The following is a 14,924-nucleotide window of genomic DNA, read 5'->3' as shown; positions in this document are numbered from 1 at the left end:
CGGGGGGTTATACTTCTTTTATTTCAGGCAAAATGGTTCACTTGTTTCTAAGAACAAAGCTAGCAAAAAACAGCAATGGGGAAAGCTCTGTTGCTCTATGCTTTGAGGCAAGAACTTGAAATCTTGCTCATAGTACCCTCTGTGTCAACGATGTTGCTTCAGCCCCGTTCAAATCCATTTGAGCTGGGCTTACACAATGTTGTAAACGTTTGAAAACCTGTCATTTGCACAGGCTTAGGAAAGATGTGTCAGAGTGAGCACTGGGCCTCTCCACACCATTGCTGGAGTCACAACGGCATGGGTGGCCCCACAACTCTCTCTACGAGTCAGTGACAGTTTACAGGGGATGTTCCCTCCATTGTGGCTACTCATTCCCACCCCACACATGTTGCACTGATAAGGCCACCAGGTAATCTGGATCCACTCATCTAGGTTAAAAAAATCCCAACCAAAACATGGTAGAAGAAAGGAGGAAAATACCCTTCATCCAGAGTAGCAAGCTGATCCAGCTTACCACAGAGAGGCAGGAACACGCTGAAAACATGAGGAGGGAAAACCCCTTAAGCCAGTATTGCTGCAAAGACGGAACACAGAGCTGCAGGCTCAGCTCCTCCTGCCAGCCCTGCTCCCAACTGCGAGGACTCCAAAGGACTTTCATTTCAGTGGCTGCTCCTAGCCCCGCTGACTGGGGCAAGACTGGGAACTGAAACATGGAAGGAAATGAGGACTGAAGTTTCACTAAGATTTTTTTTTGGCATGCCACCCGCTTACACAACCCCTCATCACCAGGTTCCTACTAGCCCTTCAGTAGCATCAGTCCAAACCTGTGTGGTGGCCCTGTCTGAGAGAAGAGCCTTTTATTGGTGCTGGGTTATTTCTAACGAAGAGTGGTTCCCAGTATAGCTCCCAACATGGCTGCAGGGGCATCTGTCCTGGTGCAGGAGAGGAGGGGTGGGGACCAAGGGGAGGAGAGAGGGCAGAGGCTTATTTACAGGCACAGCCCAAAAGAAACAATCACAAAACTATGACTTTGTACTGTTTAGTACAAAAAGTACTATGTAACAGAGAGGGAGTTCTAAGCCAATGAAAAATAGAAAGAAGCCAGCACAGTGGGGAAGGAAATGAGTAAATTGGGACAGTGAATCTTGTATGTCTGGGAGCGGACAAGTGAAAGAAGACAAAGCACATGATCTCCTCCCTTTTGGCAAGGGCAAGCTATTTATGTTGGCCCAGCTGCCCCTGAAATGACAAGCTAGGACTGAGAGCAGGAGGAAACAGGAATATGGAGAGAAAGGCCAGAGAAGGACACTTGGAGAGGGAGATTCAGTTAGGCTGGGCAAAGAGCAGAAGGATGGAAAGGGGCATTATGGTGGCAGAGAAATTAAAGCTTGGAAAAGGGGGTCTAGCCCAAGGACGAGACAAGTCTGGGAAATTATCATTTTGGAGGGAACAGAGAAGAAACTGTAATGTTTGGAAAAACAAGCAAAAGAGTTTGCGTTCACTGGGGCAGCTCCTCTGCACAACTCAGGCTGGAACCAGGATCCCAAGCCTCTGCTGCTTCTCCATCTGTAAATACTAGTGAATATCTTTAAGTCATTGAATGTTGTAGTGGTGAAGATCCCCTACAGAAATGACGACCTCAGTCTCTATACCAAGGTTTGAATAATGCATGGTAAAAAAGGCCTGCAGCTCTAACTTGAACAGAGAGAAAGCAAATGACTGAGCGCATACTTGTTAGCAGCATTCATTAACAGGAAGCAGTGTTCATCTTCTGCATCTTTCAAAAAGCCCAGATCATTCCATCTGGGTTCATCTTTGAATGAGCCCAGATCCAATGGGCAAGGACTATGTAATAATGTACTTAAAGACCGGGGCAGAATTTACACAGATAAAGAGGCTGAATTAAGTTTGGACACATAATCCCATTTTCTTGCATTTCTTGGGAGAGCACCTCACAATCCATTAGAGTAAGCAGATTCAGAGCCATAATTTCTAGTAACTCTTCATTTTTCAGCCCAAGAAAAATACCTAGGCCAAAACCCCTCTCCCCATCACCCAGGTGAATGTTTTAAAAGTTGTTTGTAATTTATTGTACACCTTCAACTACTAGTCAGTAGTTCAGTTTAGTTGTGAACATTTAAGCATAATATTTGCTTAGGTCCAAGACTTCGGGTTGAGATTCTTCAGTGCAAAGTTGGCCACGTGCCTCCCTTCAAAGAAGCCACCTCCAAGAATTTTACCATATGGAGATACTCAACCTAGTCTTTTTTTCCTTTTTTTTTTTTTTTTGAGTCCCAGTAAGAATCTCTTTTTCAGAGGTATAACTTAGCTTTTCACCCATAGTTCTAAGAGCAGGTTTAAGTAATAATAAATAACATTACAAATGAGGAAACCCATGTCCAGCCCGCTGAATCACACCGCCTCCCTAAACCACATTGAAATTAGAGCTGCTGGGGAAATGTCCTTTAAATTTCTGTAGGAGTTGTGATAAAAAGCAAACAGGGAACATGGTTTTATCTGATTTACTCCTTCCAAAGTTGTGCAAGCTATCTACACTCCTGTAAACAATTACTGCAACCCGTCTGAACTCTCACCAGAAGTATTACCTTGGGCAAAACCCAATACCAGTGCACATTTATACTTCTGAAGGGCAAGGATACAAATGGGAATTGGTACCTAAGACAAGGTTACCACTGGCTTGCTCCAGAAGTTGTCTAAATCCTTCAGCAGGTATAGCTGGAAATGAACCACATCATGCACCTACATACACCCCTACTCCAAACAAAATATCTGAACTTCTTCCACCTTTGTTCTTTCTGTCACTGTGCCCATTTAGCCCAAAGAAAGCAACTTTTCATATGACAATTACTGTCACCCATACATAGTAGAGAAGATGACAGACCTACTACCAAACTGCAGTGATCTTTTTTTATGCCAACAAGGTGCAATGTAGTGTACTGCCAAGATGAAAATGGGTAAACCCTGATCCAACAGAAAAAGGACTGTCTCCAAAAGGAGGGGTTCATGTCTATTCAGCACTGCCTGTGAGTGCTGCCAAAGACTGGGAAACTCTGCAAAAATTATACCTGGTCTTATATTTGAGCTATCCTTCACAATAACCGTGCCTGAAGTTTTAAGGACAGTGTGAATTTAAGCTTTTTGTCATGCAAAATGAATACACTCAGAAATGACATGACTTATTTATATACCTGCAGGGTATTTCTTGGAAATTACATAGCAACTTATGCCAGCAATGGGAACATTACTAATGTAACACCATGTTATCTCCTTATAACAATGTAAATGCCTCAGATCACCACAGTATTTGATAACATCACAGAGATAAATGTTTCATCCATGCATAATTCCAACAATGGAGGATGGATGTAGTAGTAAGGCAATTTGCATTCCTACAAATGTACCAAAGTTCAAAAAATATAATAACTGACACAAAAAATACAGCAAAAGGAATTTAAAGACACATTGAGATGCAGTGTGTGTTTCTGTAGGGACAAACTGGAGGGGAGGGGAGGGGGGATCTAATTATGCAATAGTGAATAAAACTTAAACTTACTTCTCTAATCTACAAAAGCTGTCCAAGGATAAAGGACCAAGGTCTGACTTCCAATCCAAACCGAATTATTCCTTAGTTACTGAGTATAAACCGACTAAAATCGAGCTTCAGGGAGAACGAGTCTGACATGGACATATACCAGTTGTTACAACTGCTCTCTTGGCATCTCTCTGTAGACTGCAGTAGCTCATTTAGCATTGCTCTCTCCCTATAACCATGCCCTGGTGCAGAGAACAGAACAGCAGCTCCAGAAATAGCCAGGTACCAAACCTTGCTACTGCCTTGCCCCATCTTCACTGCCTGGCACCTGGGTCGTCACCAGCAGGTATACCTCAGTGCACTCTACACCAGGTAGTCCTTGCTCCCATCGCACCTAAAATTGTTGTGTGTCTACTCTGTGATGTCTGCAACAGACCCGTTACATTCAATTAACAGCACCTTATCAGTAGGACAAAAGCTTGTCCAGAGTGCCTGAACGAAGCTCAGTCAACAAAACCCTGGACATTTTAAGGGTTACCTTCAAAAGCCCCAAAATCCCATCAATATACACAAAATTTTGACCAAAATTAGGAAAACAAGTAACAGTGCTAAATATTAAATGTGAAGAAGATGATTGTATGAAGCAGTGAAATCCCTTGCTAGCTAAAATGTGCACACAGAAAGGGTTCTGAATTAGGAAAGAGGTAGAGATCGAAAATAAAAGAGAAACAAACACAGTGAAGTGTTCTGGGAGAGTACGTTGGCATCTCAAAGCAAATACAAACCCAAGTTCAACCAACCAGGGTCATATAAATGTTATGTTCCTTTATCAAGCATTAAAAAGCTGGTAAGTCTGTGAGGTGTGGAAGCTGTCTGCATGGTGAATTTCCACCCAGAGAAAATTTTCCCAGACTGAGGTTTCAAGCCTGAGTTCAAGATGAGTTTTCCATTAATAACATTAAACATTTCTGCAGATGTTACAGAAAGACATGTGTTTACAAAAAGAATGCAAATAATGAATGTAGACAAAGAAAAAGTAAGTTTGTTTACGAGTTTGTAGAAGTTGGGAATTTTAGGTTAAGAAAGAGAGAGGTTGTTTGGGGATCAAAACACACATGCCACTAGCTAGATCTAAACAAACTTTTAACTTTTCAGCCTTATGAAGAATCCAGTGACTGAGACAGCATTATAAGATAACAATAAAAATGTGGGAGAATAGTGATGGAAAAGACTTTGCAATATTCATCCAGGCCTACAAGAAAGTCCTTTTATTTTCAGCCTGAGGTCTCAGTCCAGAGAGCTGTTCTGCATGGGCAGGCTCCATATCAGCACTGTGATTCACCACGTAATACAATTTGCGGGATCAAAGATTTCAGAAAATTCTCATGTCAGCCTACAGGCATCACCTGGAAAGTTCCCTACCTTTCGGACAGTGCAAACTAAAGTTTTCAGAGTGCATCCTAAAACTGTGAATCCCCATGTCTTTCAATGGCAGCTGAAGCCACTCCCGGCAAGGCCCTGCCTCCTTCACAAGCCCCTACATTATGCTTGCTGAGACTGCACTGATGATGTCCATGAATTGGACCAAGAAGCTGATTTATATGGAGGGTTGAGTTTCCTTCAGCTGGATCAACTGTGCAGTCTTGTTCCTGCCCTGCTGGCATATCACAGGGGTGGCACAGGGTGGAGAAAAACAGGCAAGAGAAAGGAGTGTCTGCTTACATTGACTTAAGCACCTCAACAACATATAAAACCGAAGCGTAACATTTCTTTTCACTCTTGCTATCAGGTTATTTCCTACTGGCCTCCAGGCTACTCCTGCTCATCAACCCCACAATGTAGGAAGAAAATACTCACCACCAGCAAGAGCCTCCTCTCTTGCACTGTCATCATCACTAGGCTGAAGAATATTCCAGGATGTCAAAGTAAGTGAAGAAATGTCTTCAGCTGATGATAACTTCAGCATGTCCATGTGATTGCTGTGAGGCTTGTAACGTGGGATGAAACACTCTTTGCCTTGCTTAAAAATGTCCTTAATGATTTCTTCTGTCTGGATTTCATCTGGCATGCTCAGGAAGACTGCAATTCTTTTGGATTCTTGGTACTTGGGATGGCTAATCACCTACATGGGAAATTGATGCAATCAGTTTATGAAAAGTTTATTAAAAGATCAACTTCAATTAAACACACAGCTGGAGCAAAACATCCATTGAAAAAGGTAGAGATACAAACTACCATGCATCATAGAGAGAATAAACTGACTTTTGTTTCCTACTCCAACATTTACACCATCAGCGAAATCAAAATAGGCAAATTTTTGCACCTAGTAAACAAAACATTGTAACAGGTTTGGGCCAGCAAAAAACAATTCTGGAGACAATCTCCTGATCCTTTAAACGTTTGTGCTATATAGTGCAGGCATCCTCAAATGCCCAACATCCCTGGAGAAACACGAGGTTTTTGCACTCCTTTTCTTTCACCCTTTTTACATGCTGCATCTCTCATCCAGGCCTAGGTAGAATGAGAAGCGCATCAGTGATAATAACTCAAAAGAAAATTAGCATCAGATAACTGCAGAGCACAAAGTCTTCCAAGACGAGGTCCCTCTCTTTTTTTAACCTGAAACGCCTTCCCTACAGCAAGTTCAGATATATGACTTCAAACATTACCTGCTTCTAATAGGTGATCTTATTACTGCACATTTTTCAGAGCTTGAAGGAAAGATGGCCTTCCCATTTTTTGATTTTCATGAGGTTTGCTGTGCTGGGCTTATAAAAGACTGAATATAGGAAGGAAAATAAAAAATGCTTATATGGTGAAAAAGTGTTAGCAGATTCATGCCTCACTATGTCTCTGCCCCATTCCAGATTGAATTCCACATTAAAATTTGAGAGAAGGTTTTTAAAAATTTGTCTTCTCTTTCTCTAGTACCTTACATATTTTGTTACTTACATCTGGACAAAACAAATACAAATGTGTCCCTTCTCATTTAAATGTGATTTATTCTTATTCTACGCACTTGCAAAAATCTGTCAAAAATATCAGACAATTGAGAAACTCTGCTTATCTGCAGAACAGAGAGCACCAAATCCTCTGCTCTGTGTTTGCATAACTGCAGGGTAACTTGCTCTTCTGAGCTTTAGCCTTTGCCCTGTCCCGGTTCTGAGAGATAAATGCCCCTATCTAAGTTGAGATATGGTTCTCACTCCTTTTTTTTCTTTCTTTCCAGCACAGCAGTTAAAAGCCCAGGTGAAATATTCACAAGATGGATATATTTTTGTAAGGGAAAGAAAAAAAAACAAACCAAAACCACTCCAGACCAAATTAGGTAATGTGTTGCTTGGCCATAGAAATGACTTAACAATTCAAAACCATATTTTACTTCCTTTTGTAATTTGCTCAACCTCACACATGGATTTTTCCAACTAAGTGATTAGGCTCTTAAACAACAGGATTTCCACGGTAGTTTTTGTTTGAAAGAACAGACTATTTAGTCAAATTGCAGACTCCAGACAATGCCTGTGATTCATGTTGCTGATGGCCTCCAGAGCTGAATCTTATCACGGGTTTGGAGAAGAGAGAAACCGAGACACAAAGCTCTCCTCTTTCAAAGCGGTGCTGTGTGCTGTGGGCACCACACAGGTCTGATCTGCTCCAACGTGCCCAGTAACACATCGATTATGCTGTACAGAAAAAAATGAGGTTGAAGATGTAAAAACCACATGCTAGCAGGAAGACACAATTTCGGATGTTTTCAGAACTGTGAAGATAAAGCTGCTATATGACTCGGAGCAGTTTCTGAGAAGAGTGAAAAAATTTCCACACTTAAAAAATATTATCTGCCCTTTTTTCACCAGCTTATGGCTATTTTTGCAGAATCAGAGCATGCAAACAGCATGACTTTAATCATGAACATAAACATTAAAAAAGACTAATCATCCATAAGCTAATTAAATACTGATGCCTCGGTCAGCCTGTGAAGCTATTTCACTTTGAATTTAAATATCATTTTGAGATGAGACTTTACAACTAAAAATATTGTTCAGGTGTTATAAAATAACCTACTCACTTTCATGAGCTGCAAGCACTGATATATGTTATAAAGCTACATTTTCGGCCTTATATTGTTCCAAATATTTTCTCAGCATTTTCAAAAATTTCCTGTCTGCTGTATTGCCCTCCTGTAAGGAAGCTGTTTTCTGCCACTTGCGCAATGCCACTCTGTCTCAAGTGAGCTCATAATTTTCCATTTGTGTCAGATTATTAAAATGGCAAGATAACATCAATTTATATGTCCTATTTCCTGATGCCTTCTTTTAAGCAAAACAAAAGCTACATCTTTTAGTGTGCTCTCACTAGCAGAAATGAGTGCTCTGTTGCTGAGTTTATCAGCAGCAGCTAGACAAAGGCTGAGGGCTCCTAAAAATTCGGTACTACATGGGCTAGGTGCTTATACAGTTGGCAGAGGACTCTGCCTGTTACAAGAGGATGCATGCCGGCATTTTCTGAAAATTGAAAGATTCAAGTCTAGGATGTGTGGTTACTAAAATGCATTATCATGATAGTAGGGCATTACATACATTTTTTTAAAAAAAGCACTCCCAATGGAAAAAAGGTTACATGAGTTCCAGTTAAACTTCCTGTGACCTAAAGTTTGTGTTCTGCCACGTCCCACTCATGAAGTGGCTATACATTAGTATTAAGTGAAGTCCATGAAATGATTTGAGATCCTCTGCCAGGCAAATAACAATATAAATGTACATCATCTAGAAGCACCCGCTGGTGCTGCAAAAAAAATGAGGACTGTGCTCTATTACATGCAGTGACTGCAAAATAAAATTTTATTGTGTTTATTAAAATGATAAAATACATCTATATAGAAACTTTGTAATCCAAACGCAAACAGGACATTTCAAAAGTACATGCCGGTATCATGCTGTGCTAGGATACCAGTTAGGTAAACCCTGCTTGGTGTCTTTTAAGGTAGAAAAATTACGTTAGAAATAAAACCGCATGGAAGAAATACCACTGAAAGATACAGAAGGGAAACGACAGCCAGTTAAACAAGAGGCCAAATCGAGACAGTCGCTGCATTTTTATATGCATTGCTAGGAGCTGGCCATAAAGCTAGCCCGATGTGAAACATCGTGAGGTGAACACCCACCACGAACCCAGGAGAAACCCCGCTGCTTTGGGGTTCACAGAATCGCTCGGGTTGGAAAAGACCTTTAAGACCACCGAGTCCGTGACAGGCTTCGCCTCCAGTTCCACAAGCACCCCACGCCTCAGCCTGCTGACGGCTGGCCCCGCTCCTCGCACTCGCGGCACACGCCGGAGCCACCAGCCCCGCTCCCCGACACCAACCGGGAGTGACGAGGCGGGAAGGCCGGGGCCGAGGCGGAGCTCACCCCCCGCCCCCGCCGCTCGGCGCACAGGGCCGGGAAGGCCGGGGGAGCGGCCGAGGAGCCGGCGAGTCCCCTGAGTCACGGCTTCGCTCCCTGGCGGGGCCTGGAAAGTCCCCGCCGGGCTTCCCCGCGCAGCACCGGGGCCGGGGTCGGCTCCTCGGCTCTCCCCCCCCCCCCCCCCCCCGCCCCCAGGCCGCTTTTCCTGGAAGCCGCCGTGCGGCGGCAGGGCCGCGGCCCGCACCCACCTTGCGACTCAGCAGGCGGGACTGGCGCTGCTTCTCCGCCGCGCCCAGCGCCCGCAGCCGCTGCCGCAGCTCCTCTCGCAGCGCCCGCTTAGCGGCCCGCAGCGCGGCCGCCATGTCGCCGCCCTCCCCCGGCGGCTCCATGCGCCGAGTGAGCCGGGCCGCGGCGCCGGCCTCGCCCTCGCGGGCCCCGGGGCTGGCCGCGCTGCCGGGCAGGGCTCCCGGGGCGGCGGCGCTGCCGGGCAGGGCTCCCGGGGCGGCCCGGCCTCGCTCGCCGCCCGCCCGCCGGCCGGAGAGAGTCGCTGCGGCCAGGCCTGGGTGGCCGCCATCCCCACTCGGCCTCAGCCACCGCCGGCCCTGAGGGTGCTGGCGGGCCAGCCCGGGCCCTGCCAACCCCCTGGCAAGGCCCATCATTATTTTTTTGTCCGGCGTAGATTACGAAGCGTTTCCCCTTTCCTAGTTTTGTTGTAGAGAGGGAAGTTACACGTCGGCGGGATATTTTACCACCGTCTACCGAACGGTTTCGTATCCCTGCGGCATCCGCGGGTGGGCCTGGGCCGTGAGGGAGCTGTCGTGAATGAAAGCGCTGCGCCTACGGGGAAGGTGTGCTAGCCTGCGCAGCCCTGTCCGAAGGCAGGCACGGCAGGCCTTTTGGCACCTTTTAATGATCCAGCCCACCTTTAAGTGCGGAAAGGGACGTTTCTGTAGGAGAAGAGTTGTTTTCATAAATGTGTTCTACCTGGCATTTGATGACATCTCAGTTTAGCTGCTGTGTGCGTTGATGAAGTCATCAGCCGTCCCGCTCTGCAGCTCTTTGACCTCGTCTTTTGCTCTAGAAACAGCATTGTCTTCTCCTGTTTATCACCTGACAGCCGAAAGGATCCCTTAAACAGCAGTGCCCCGGGAGCTGGGACACTACTCAGTGCCATGTATAGATAACTTCATGACAGTTAACAAAGCATAGCTATACTATTTTATAAGGCTGGGCTAATAGCCCTGTTGTTTTCAGACATTTTAGTATGTTGAGAATCTGGGTGGTATATCTCCTCACGGCTTTTCTTGCTCTTAAATGCAGAGCAAATGGAGGTTTTGTCCTGGTGAAGATAATGTGGAGCTCACTGGACCACTAATGATCCAGGCTTCTTTTGTTTAAACCCAGGCCTTACCATGAAGGCAAGTTCTGAAATTATTGTATCACCTAGATTTTGAAAAGGCTAGGTTAGCCTTTTATATTTAATTAAAAAATTGTACTCCCCAGTATAAAAGAGGTTACTAGATTAGTATAAAAGGAAGTGAATGTGGTATTAATAGGCTGGTGTTAGCCACTGCAATGTGCGCTTACAGTAGTGCACAAAAAGGAACTGAGTAAGAATTACTGTTCTTATCATGAAGATTTAGACTGCAAATAAATAAATATATGTCAAAATATGTTTTATAATGTCACTTCTGACAGGAACTTGCATAGGTGTTCTGGAGGTGGGCATTTTCCTTTAGCTGCCCCTTGCCCTCAGGATGCTGCCATTTTTTCTTCAACAGCAACAAAATTTATCTCAGAAGTCCTGCTGTACATGCTAAATAATCTTTCTTGTTTTCATTGGGGAGGGAAAAGGAGAGGGAGAAGGAGAGGGAGAGGGAGCAATACAGGTTCTAGCAAATGTTAGCATCTGTTTGTGTTCTGTAGTTAAACCCACCAAGTTAGACCATAGAATCACAGAACAGGCCAGGTTGGAATGGACCTTGAAAGATCGTTTGGTCCAACCTTTCATGGGAAAGGGAGCCTAGATGAAACTAGCACTCTGTTCAGTCGCACCTTGAAAACCTCCAGCAATGGGGACTCTACCACATCCCTGGAGATGTTCTTACTGTAAAAAATTTCTTACGTCAAGATGAAAGATGGAGAACCCATTACCAGAAATAGGCTGTTTCATTCTCCCGGTATCATAAAGTCTTGATTGTCTAGAGGATTTGTCTCAGAGAATAATGCTGTCATGTGCCACAGGCAACTGCTGCCTCAGTTTGGTTCACCTCCCAACATGTCTACAACATAAGCGTGTTTAGACACAGCCTTAGTTCCCTAATGTAGGAGAGTCACTACAGCTAAAGAAAACTCTCCTAGAATAAATTCTTGAAGAACTGCTGTTTAACCTTTGAAAGCAAATGGAATTTGAGTCAAAACAATAGTTGCCCCAGACTATAAAAGCCTGGAAGTCTGTTAGGTCCTATTCATTAATTTACTGAGCTTTGCACTGTATCCCAAACCACTAATTACTGTCATCAGAGCCAATCCAGTTCATTTATTTTGCCACAAGCTGTCTTTTTCTTATACAAGCTACCAGATAATATTTAAGAAGTACTACAGAAAATTAAAGTCTTGACATTCATGGACTTCAGGTCAAGCCCATATACTACTTGGATTCTCCAGTAGCACTGTGATAGATTTTCTAAGAGTTATCTTACTCAGGTAGACCTTTTCCCATCTACCAATTTTTCTGAAAGAAATGAGACTAACCATAAAACTTTAAAATACATATTTTAATGTATTTTTAAAAAATATTAGTGTATTTACACAGATTTCTTTTAAAAAATATTTTGTACTTGCCTATTTTAAAACATATAGTTTAAAAAAAGTTCAGCCCGATGACTGCATTACACAAATTTGAAAGAACATTCACTGTATATATGAGCAATTAAAAAAATACAACAAAGAAACACATACCATTGCATTAACAGTGAGTGCACATTTTTAAGTTGCTAGCTTTCACAAATTGTTCTCTGCATAAAAATTGTTTAGTCTGTATCAGTAACTTTTACCCACTTTTACACTGGAATTTGCATTTCCTTTTTCCTCACAGAGAATTCCCCCTTTTGCTTATGCAAAGGTTGCAATAAAATGCATTACAGTAGTATTTCATTTACAAAACAAATGACATTATAACTTATTTCTTAACCCATTGGATTGTATTTCAGTAAAACAATGTCCTTTCATGGAGGTGCAACAGAGATTCCAAGAGCTGTCTGGATGTGGAGAATGATCTCTCTCTCGAAGCGGTCCTGCCTGGAAAGGGTGACTTGAATTGCTGCATGATGCTGTGTCGATTCCTCTTTGGAGGGATCTCATCTTCTTGTTTGGCAATTAGGATAGCATGTTAAACATTGTATTTAGTAAAAATAAATACAAATAAATTAAAAACAAATTAGGGAAGAAAATTATTTTCTTGTTGATATTGCTTGGAGGAAAGCTTAGCAATGAAGCTTGTGGCAATATCTAGATTATGCATGAATGGCAGGTCCATTTATTTCAGTAGTACTCTCTGAGCAAGGAAAAAACAGCTATGAACATGGCTGTGATTTTGGAGAAAGACAGTAGTGATCTTCTTTCAAACTTTGTTAGGAAGCCATTTTCCTGTGGAAAAGAACATGCACAGTTAGGGGCAGCTTAAAAATAACATGTAGGAAAAACACACCACACTCTGCTAGTATCAGATTAACAGAGTGCTACACTGTTGTACATGGAGGAACAGGTTTTCAGAGCCCTAACTCCAAAAGATGAATTTGGAGCTTTAAAAACAATAGCTGAAAATAGCTGCACCTTGCTGAATGTTTGTTTTATCTGTAAGTGAAGACTGTACCCTCCCTGTGTAAATAGAAAATGAACATGAACTGTATCATCCTGCCCACATCTTCAAGGAAGATACAAGTACTATGTTTCTGATGTAGTGATATCCTTATAAATATCTTCCTTTAAGCCTCCTTATTCTACTATGATGAGCCACCTATTATGATAGAATATTGCAAGGAGTTGATACTTCTCTTAAATGAAATTGACTCTATTTGAAAGAGATGGGAGAGAGAAGCCTTTACAATAAATCTGATGCATCAAGGGTCCATGACGCACTATCACCTTTTTTTTACTGCTACCAGACAGAGAAGGATCAAAACAAGCAAAAAGAAAAAAGGCAAGCAAGATGTCAGAAAACAAATAAGGGAAAAAAGTAACAGCAAATAGGAAATATAAGAGAAGTGGGATGAGAGAGGGATGGAAAGAGTAACATTTACATATAGGTAAAAGAAAAAAGTACCAGGGAAATAACTGACACTGGTGTCATTGATTCTCATCTTCCCCTAACTGCAAAAGAAAAAAAGTACTGGTGTGATGAAACTCTGCAAAGCAAAAGGGACCTCCTCTCCCCTGGCAGAAGGGAGTTTCAGCAGCTTGGCAAAATAATCCACATATTGACAAATGCTTTTGTCAGCATTGACCATTGATAGATGGAAGTTCTAGGATTATCTCAGTCCAAACAGAAAAGATTTAACCCCAATTGCACTTATCTGTAAGTTTGTTTAAGTAAAACTGATTTGGGGGATTAAATAATGGCTTTGTTGAAATCCACAGCAAGAGTACTGACTTAGCTGTGAGGATCACACCTGTGTATTCTTTCCTTACCTTGAACTCCAGTGTTTTTGGACCAACTCCTCTATGGAAGCAAAATTGCTCCACTAACCTTAGGTTGCCACTTAATTTTAGATATAATAATGGAAAGTTTCATGGCGTGCATAGTTTAACCTGCTTTGAGCAGGAGGCTGGACCAGATGATTTCCTAAGGTCCCTCTCAACCTGAATTACTGTATGATTCTATGATTCAAGACTAACTCTAGGGTTTCAACTGTTACAGGTACAGAAAGTGCCTTTTTAAAAAGAAAGTTGTCTTTTAGCATTGTTCTATTTAAAGCAGAAGCAAAGTTTTCACTGTAAGTCTCAAGGAGACATTACAGAGATCAAATATTAAACTACCAAATAAAACCCTGAATAAAATGTCTTTGACAGTGTCTGTAACAATAGTTTCCCTTAACTAAACAAAATCTCCTAATCTAGACTTCAGTGGAAAATGAAAAACTTACCCAGCCACCATTTGCATCTATCCATTCGGCTTTGTTGTTTATTATGTACTCTGTGATGAAATAAGAAATCTGCTCCTTCTCCTCTCCAGTGAGCTGAACTCCATGCTCTTGAAGCTTCTTAGTGAGAAGACCTCCAAAGGTAAATATGGTCATAATTCGTCCCCAGTTAGTATTTCCATCAGCAAATTTTTCTTCCATGACACCATTGAAAATTCTCTTGGCCACAGCTACAGAAGTAATATCAATCCTGTCCAAGAATGGTCTGAGAGCCTCCTCGGTTTGATCTTGCAGTGAAGATGCAATGTTTCGCAAGACATGAGCAACCCTGGTTTGGGCTGGTCCAAGATGTGATTCCTGAAGCACATATTGCAGATAATCTTGAGCCAAGTAATAAACGTAATAGAACTCAGCAGTTTCCATTTAGAACGAAATACAGAGAGCAGTGTACCACTCTTAATGAGGGTCAGTAATGAGCAGCCACAGGACATGCACACAGCTTTGTATCATCTGGTTTCAATGGAATTTTTTTGCTTTTACCACAGAAGTTCCTGTAGAAACCTAGTGACTTAATGATTGTGTGGGTTGTGGAATATGTCACAGCGGAAATGAAAGAAAAAGTGTCTGCTCAAGGGGAGAAAACATGTCTTCTTGAGTGATTTATTATTTCTCTAAATAGTATGATTCCACAACTAAAATCTACCAGCTTTTACCACATTCTTTAGCAGTATAAATTGGCATTTGCTAGGGACTTTCGCTATGTAACACTAGCAAAGGTTTGGCATTTGGGTTACAAAATGCTGAGAATGGTGTATGCTAGCAAAGGTT

General features: G+C 42.4%; 2 protein-coding genes across 4 annotated transcripts in view; both read right to left on the bottom strand.

Annotated features, from left to right (window-relative positions):
* Positions 1 to 9,568, bottom strand: part of MTHFS (methenyltetrahydrofolate synthetase) — a 79,801-nt gene extending 70,233 nt beyond the window's left edge. The window contains exons 1-2 of one of the 3 annotated variants that reach the window (XM_069798433.1): positions 9,204 to 9,568; positions 5,411 to 5,675 (exon numbers count right to left, since the gene is read on the bottom strand). In XM_069798433.1, coding sequence (XP_069654534.1) covers positions 5,411 to 5,675; positions 9,204 to 9,344 — 406 coding nt within the window. In that variant the 5' untranslated portion in view covers positions 9,345 to 9,568. Of the gene's footprint in view, positions 1 to 5,410; positions 5,676 to 6,222; positions 6,242 to 9,203 lie in introns of those variants that run through there. The other 2 variants (XM_069798432.1, XM_009924668.2) reach the window with 2 other exon arrangements.
* A 2,149-nt stretch (positions 9,569 to 11,717) lies between these two features.
* Positions 11,718 to 14,693, bottom strand: BCL2A1 (BCL2 related protein A1). Its single transcript, XM_009913081.2, has 2 exons — positions 14,100 to 14,693; positions 11,718 to 12,603 (listed from the first exon to the last, which is right to left on the bottom strand). The coding sequence occupies exons 1-2, from the start codon at positions 14,517 to 14,519 to the stop codon at positions 12,499 to 12,501; spliced, it is 525 nt and encodes a 174-aa protein (XP_009911383.2). The 5' UTR covers positions 14,520 to 14,693; the 3' UTR covers positions 11,718 to 12,498.
* Positions 14,694 to 14,924: the final 231 nt, after the last annotated feature.

Source organism: Haliaeetus albicilla, chromosome 12, assembly GCF_947461875.1.
Source record: "Haliaeetus albicilla chromosome 12, bHalAlb1.1, whole genome shotgun sequence".
In the NCBI taxonomy this organism is placed as follows: domain Eukaryota; kingdom Metazoa; phylum Chordata; class Aves; order Accipitriformes; family Accipitridae; genus Haliaeetus; species Haliaeetus albicilla.
The sequence above is the reverse complement of the archived record's forward strand: the minus strand, read 5'-3'. Positions and strand labels throughout refer to the sequence as shown.

Bases quoted from the DNA above. Each gene is read 5' to 3' on its own strand.
- BCL2A1 (XM_009913081.2), bottom strand. From the start codon at position 14,519: ATGGAAACTGCTGAGTTCTATTACGTTTATTACTTGGCTCAAGATTAT. The intron at 12,604-14,099 runs GTAAGTTTTTCA...TCTTTTCCACAG, and splicing joins TAGATGCAAATGGTGGCTGG to GAAAATGGCTTCCTAACAAA.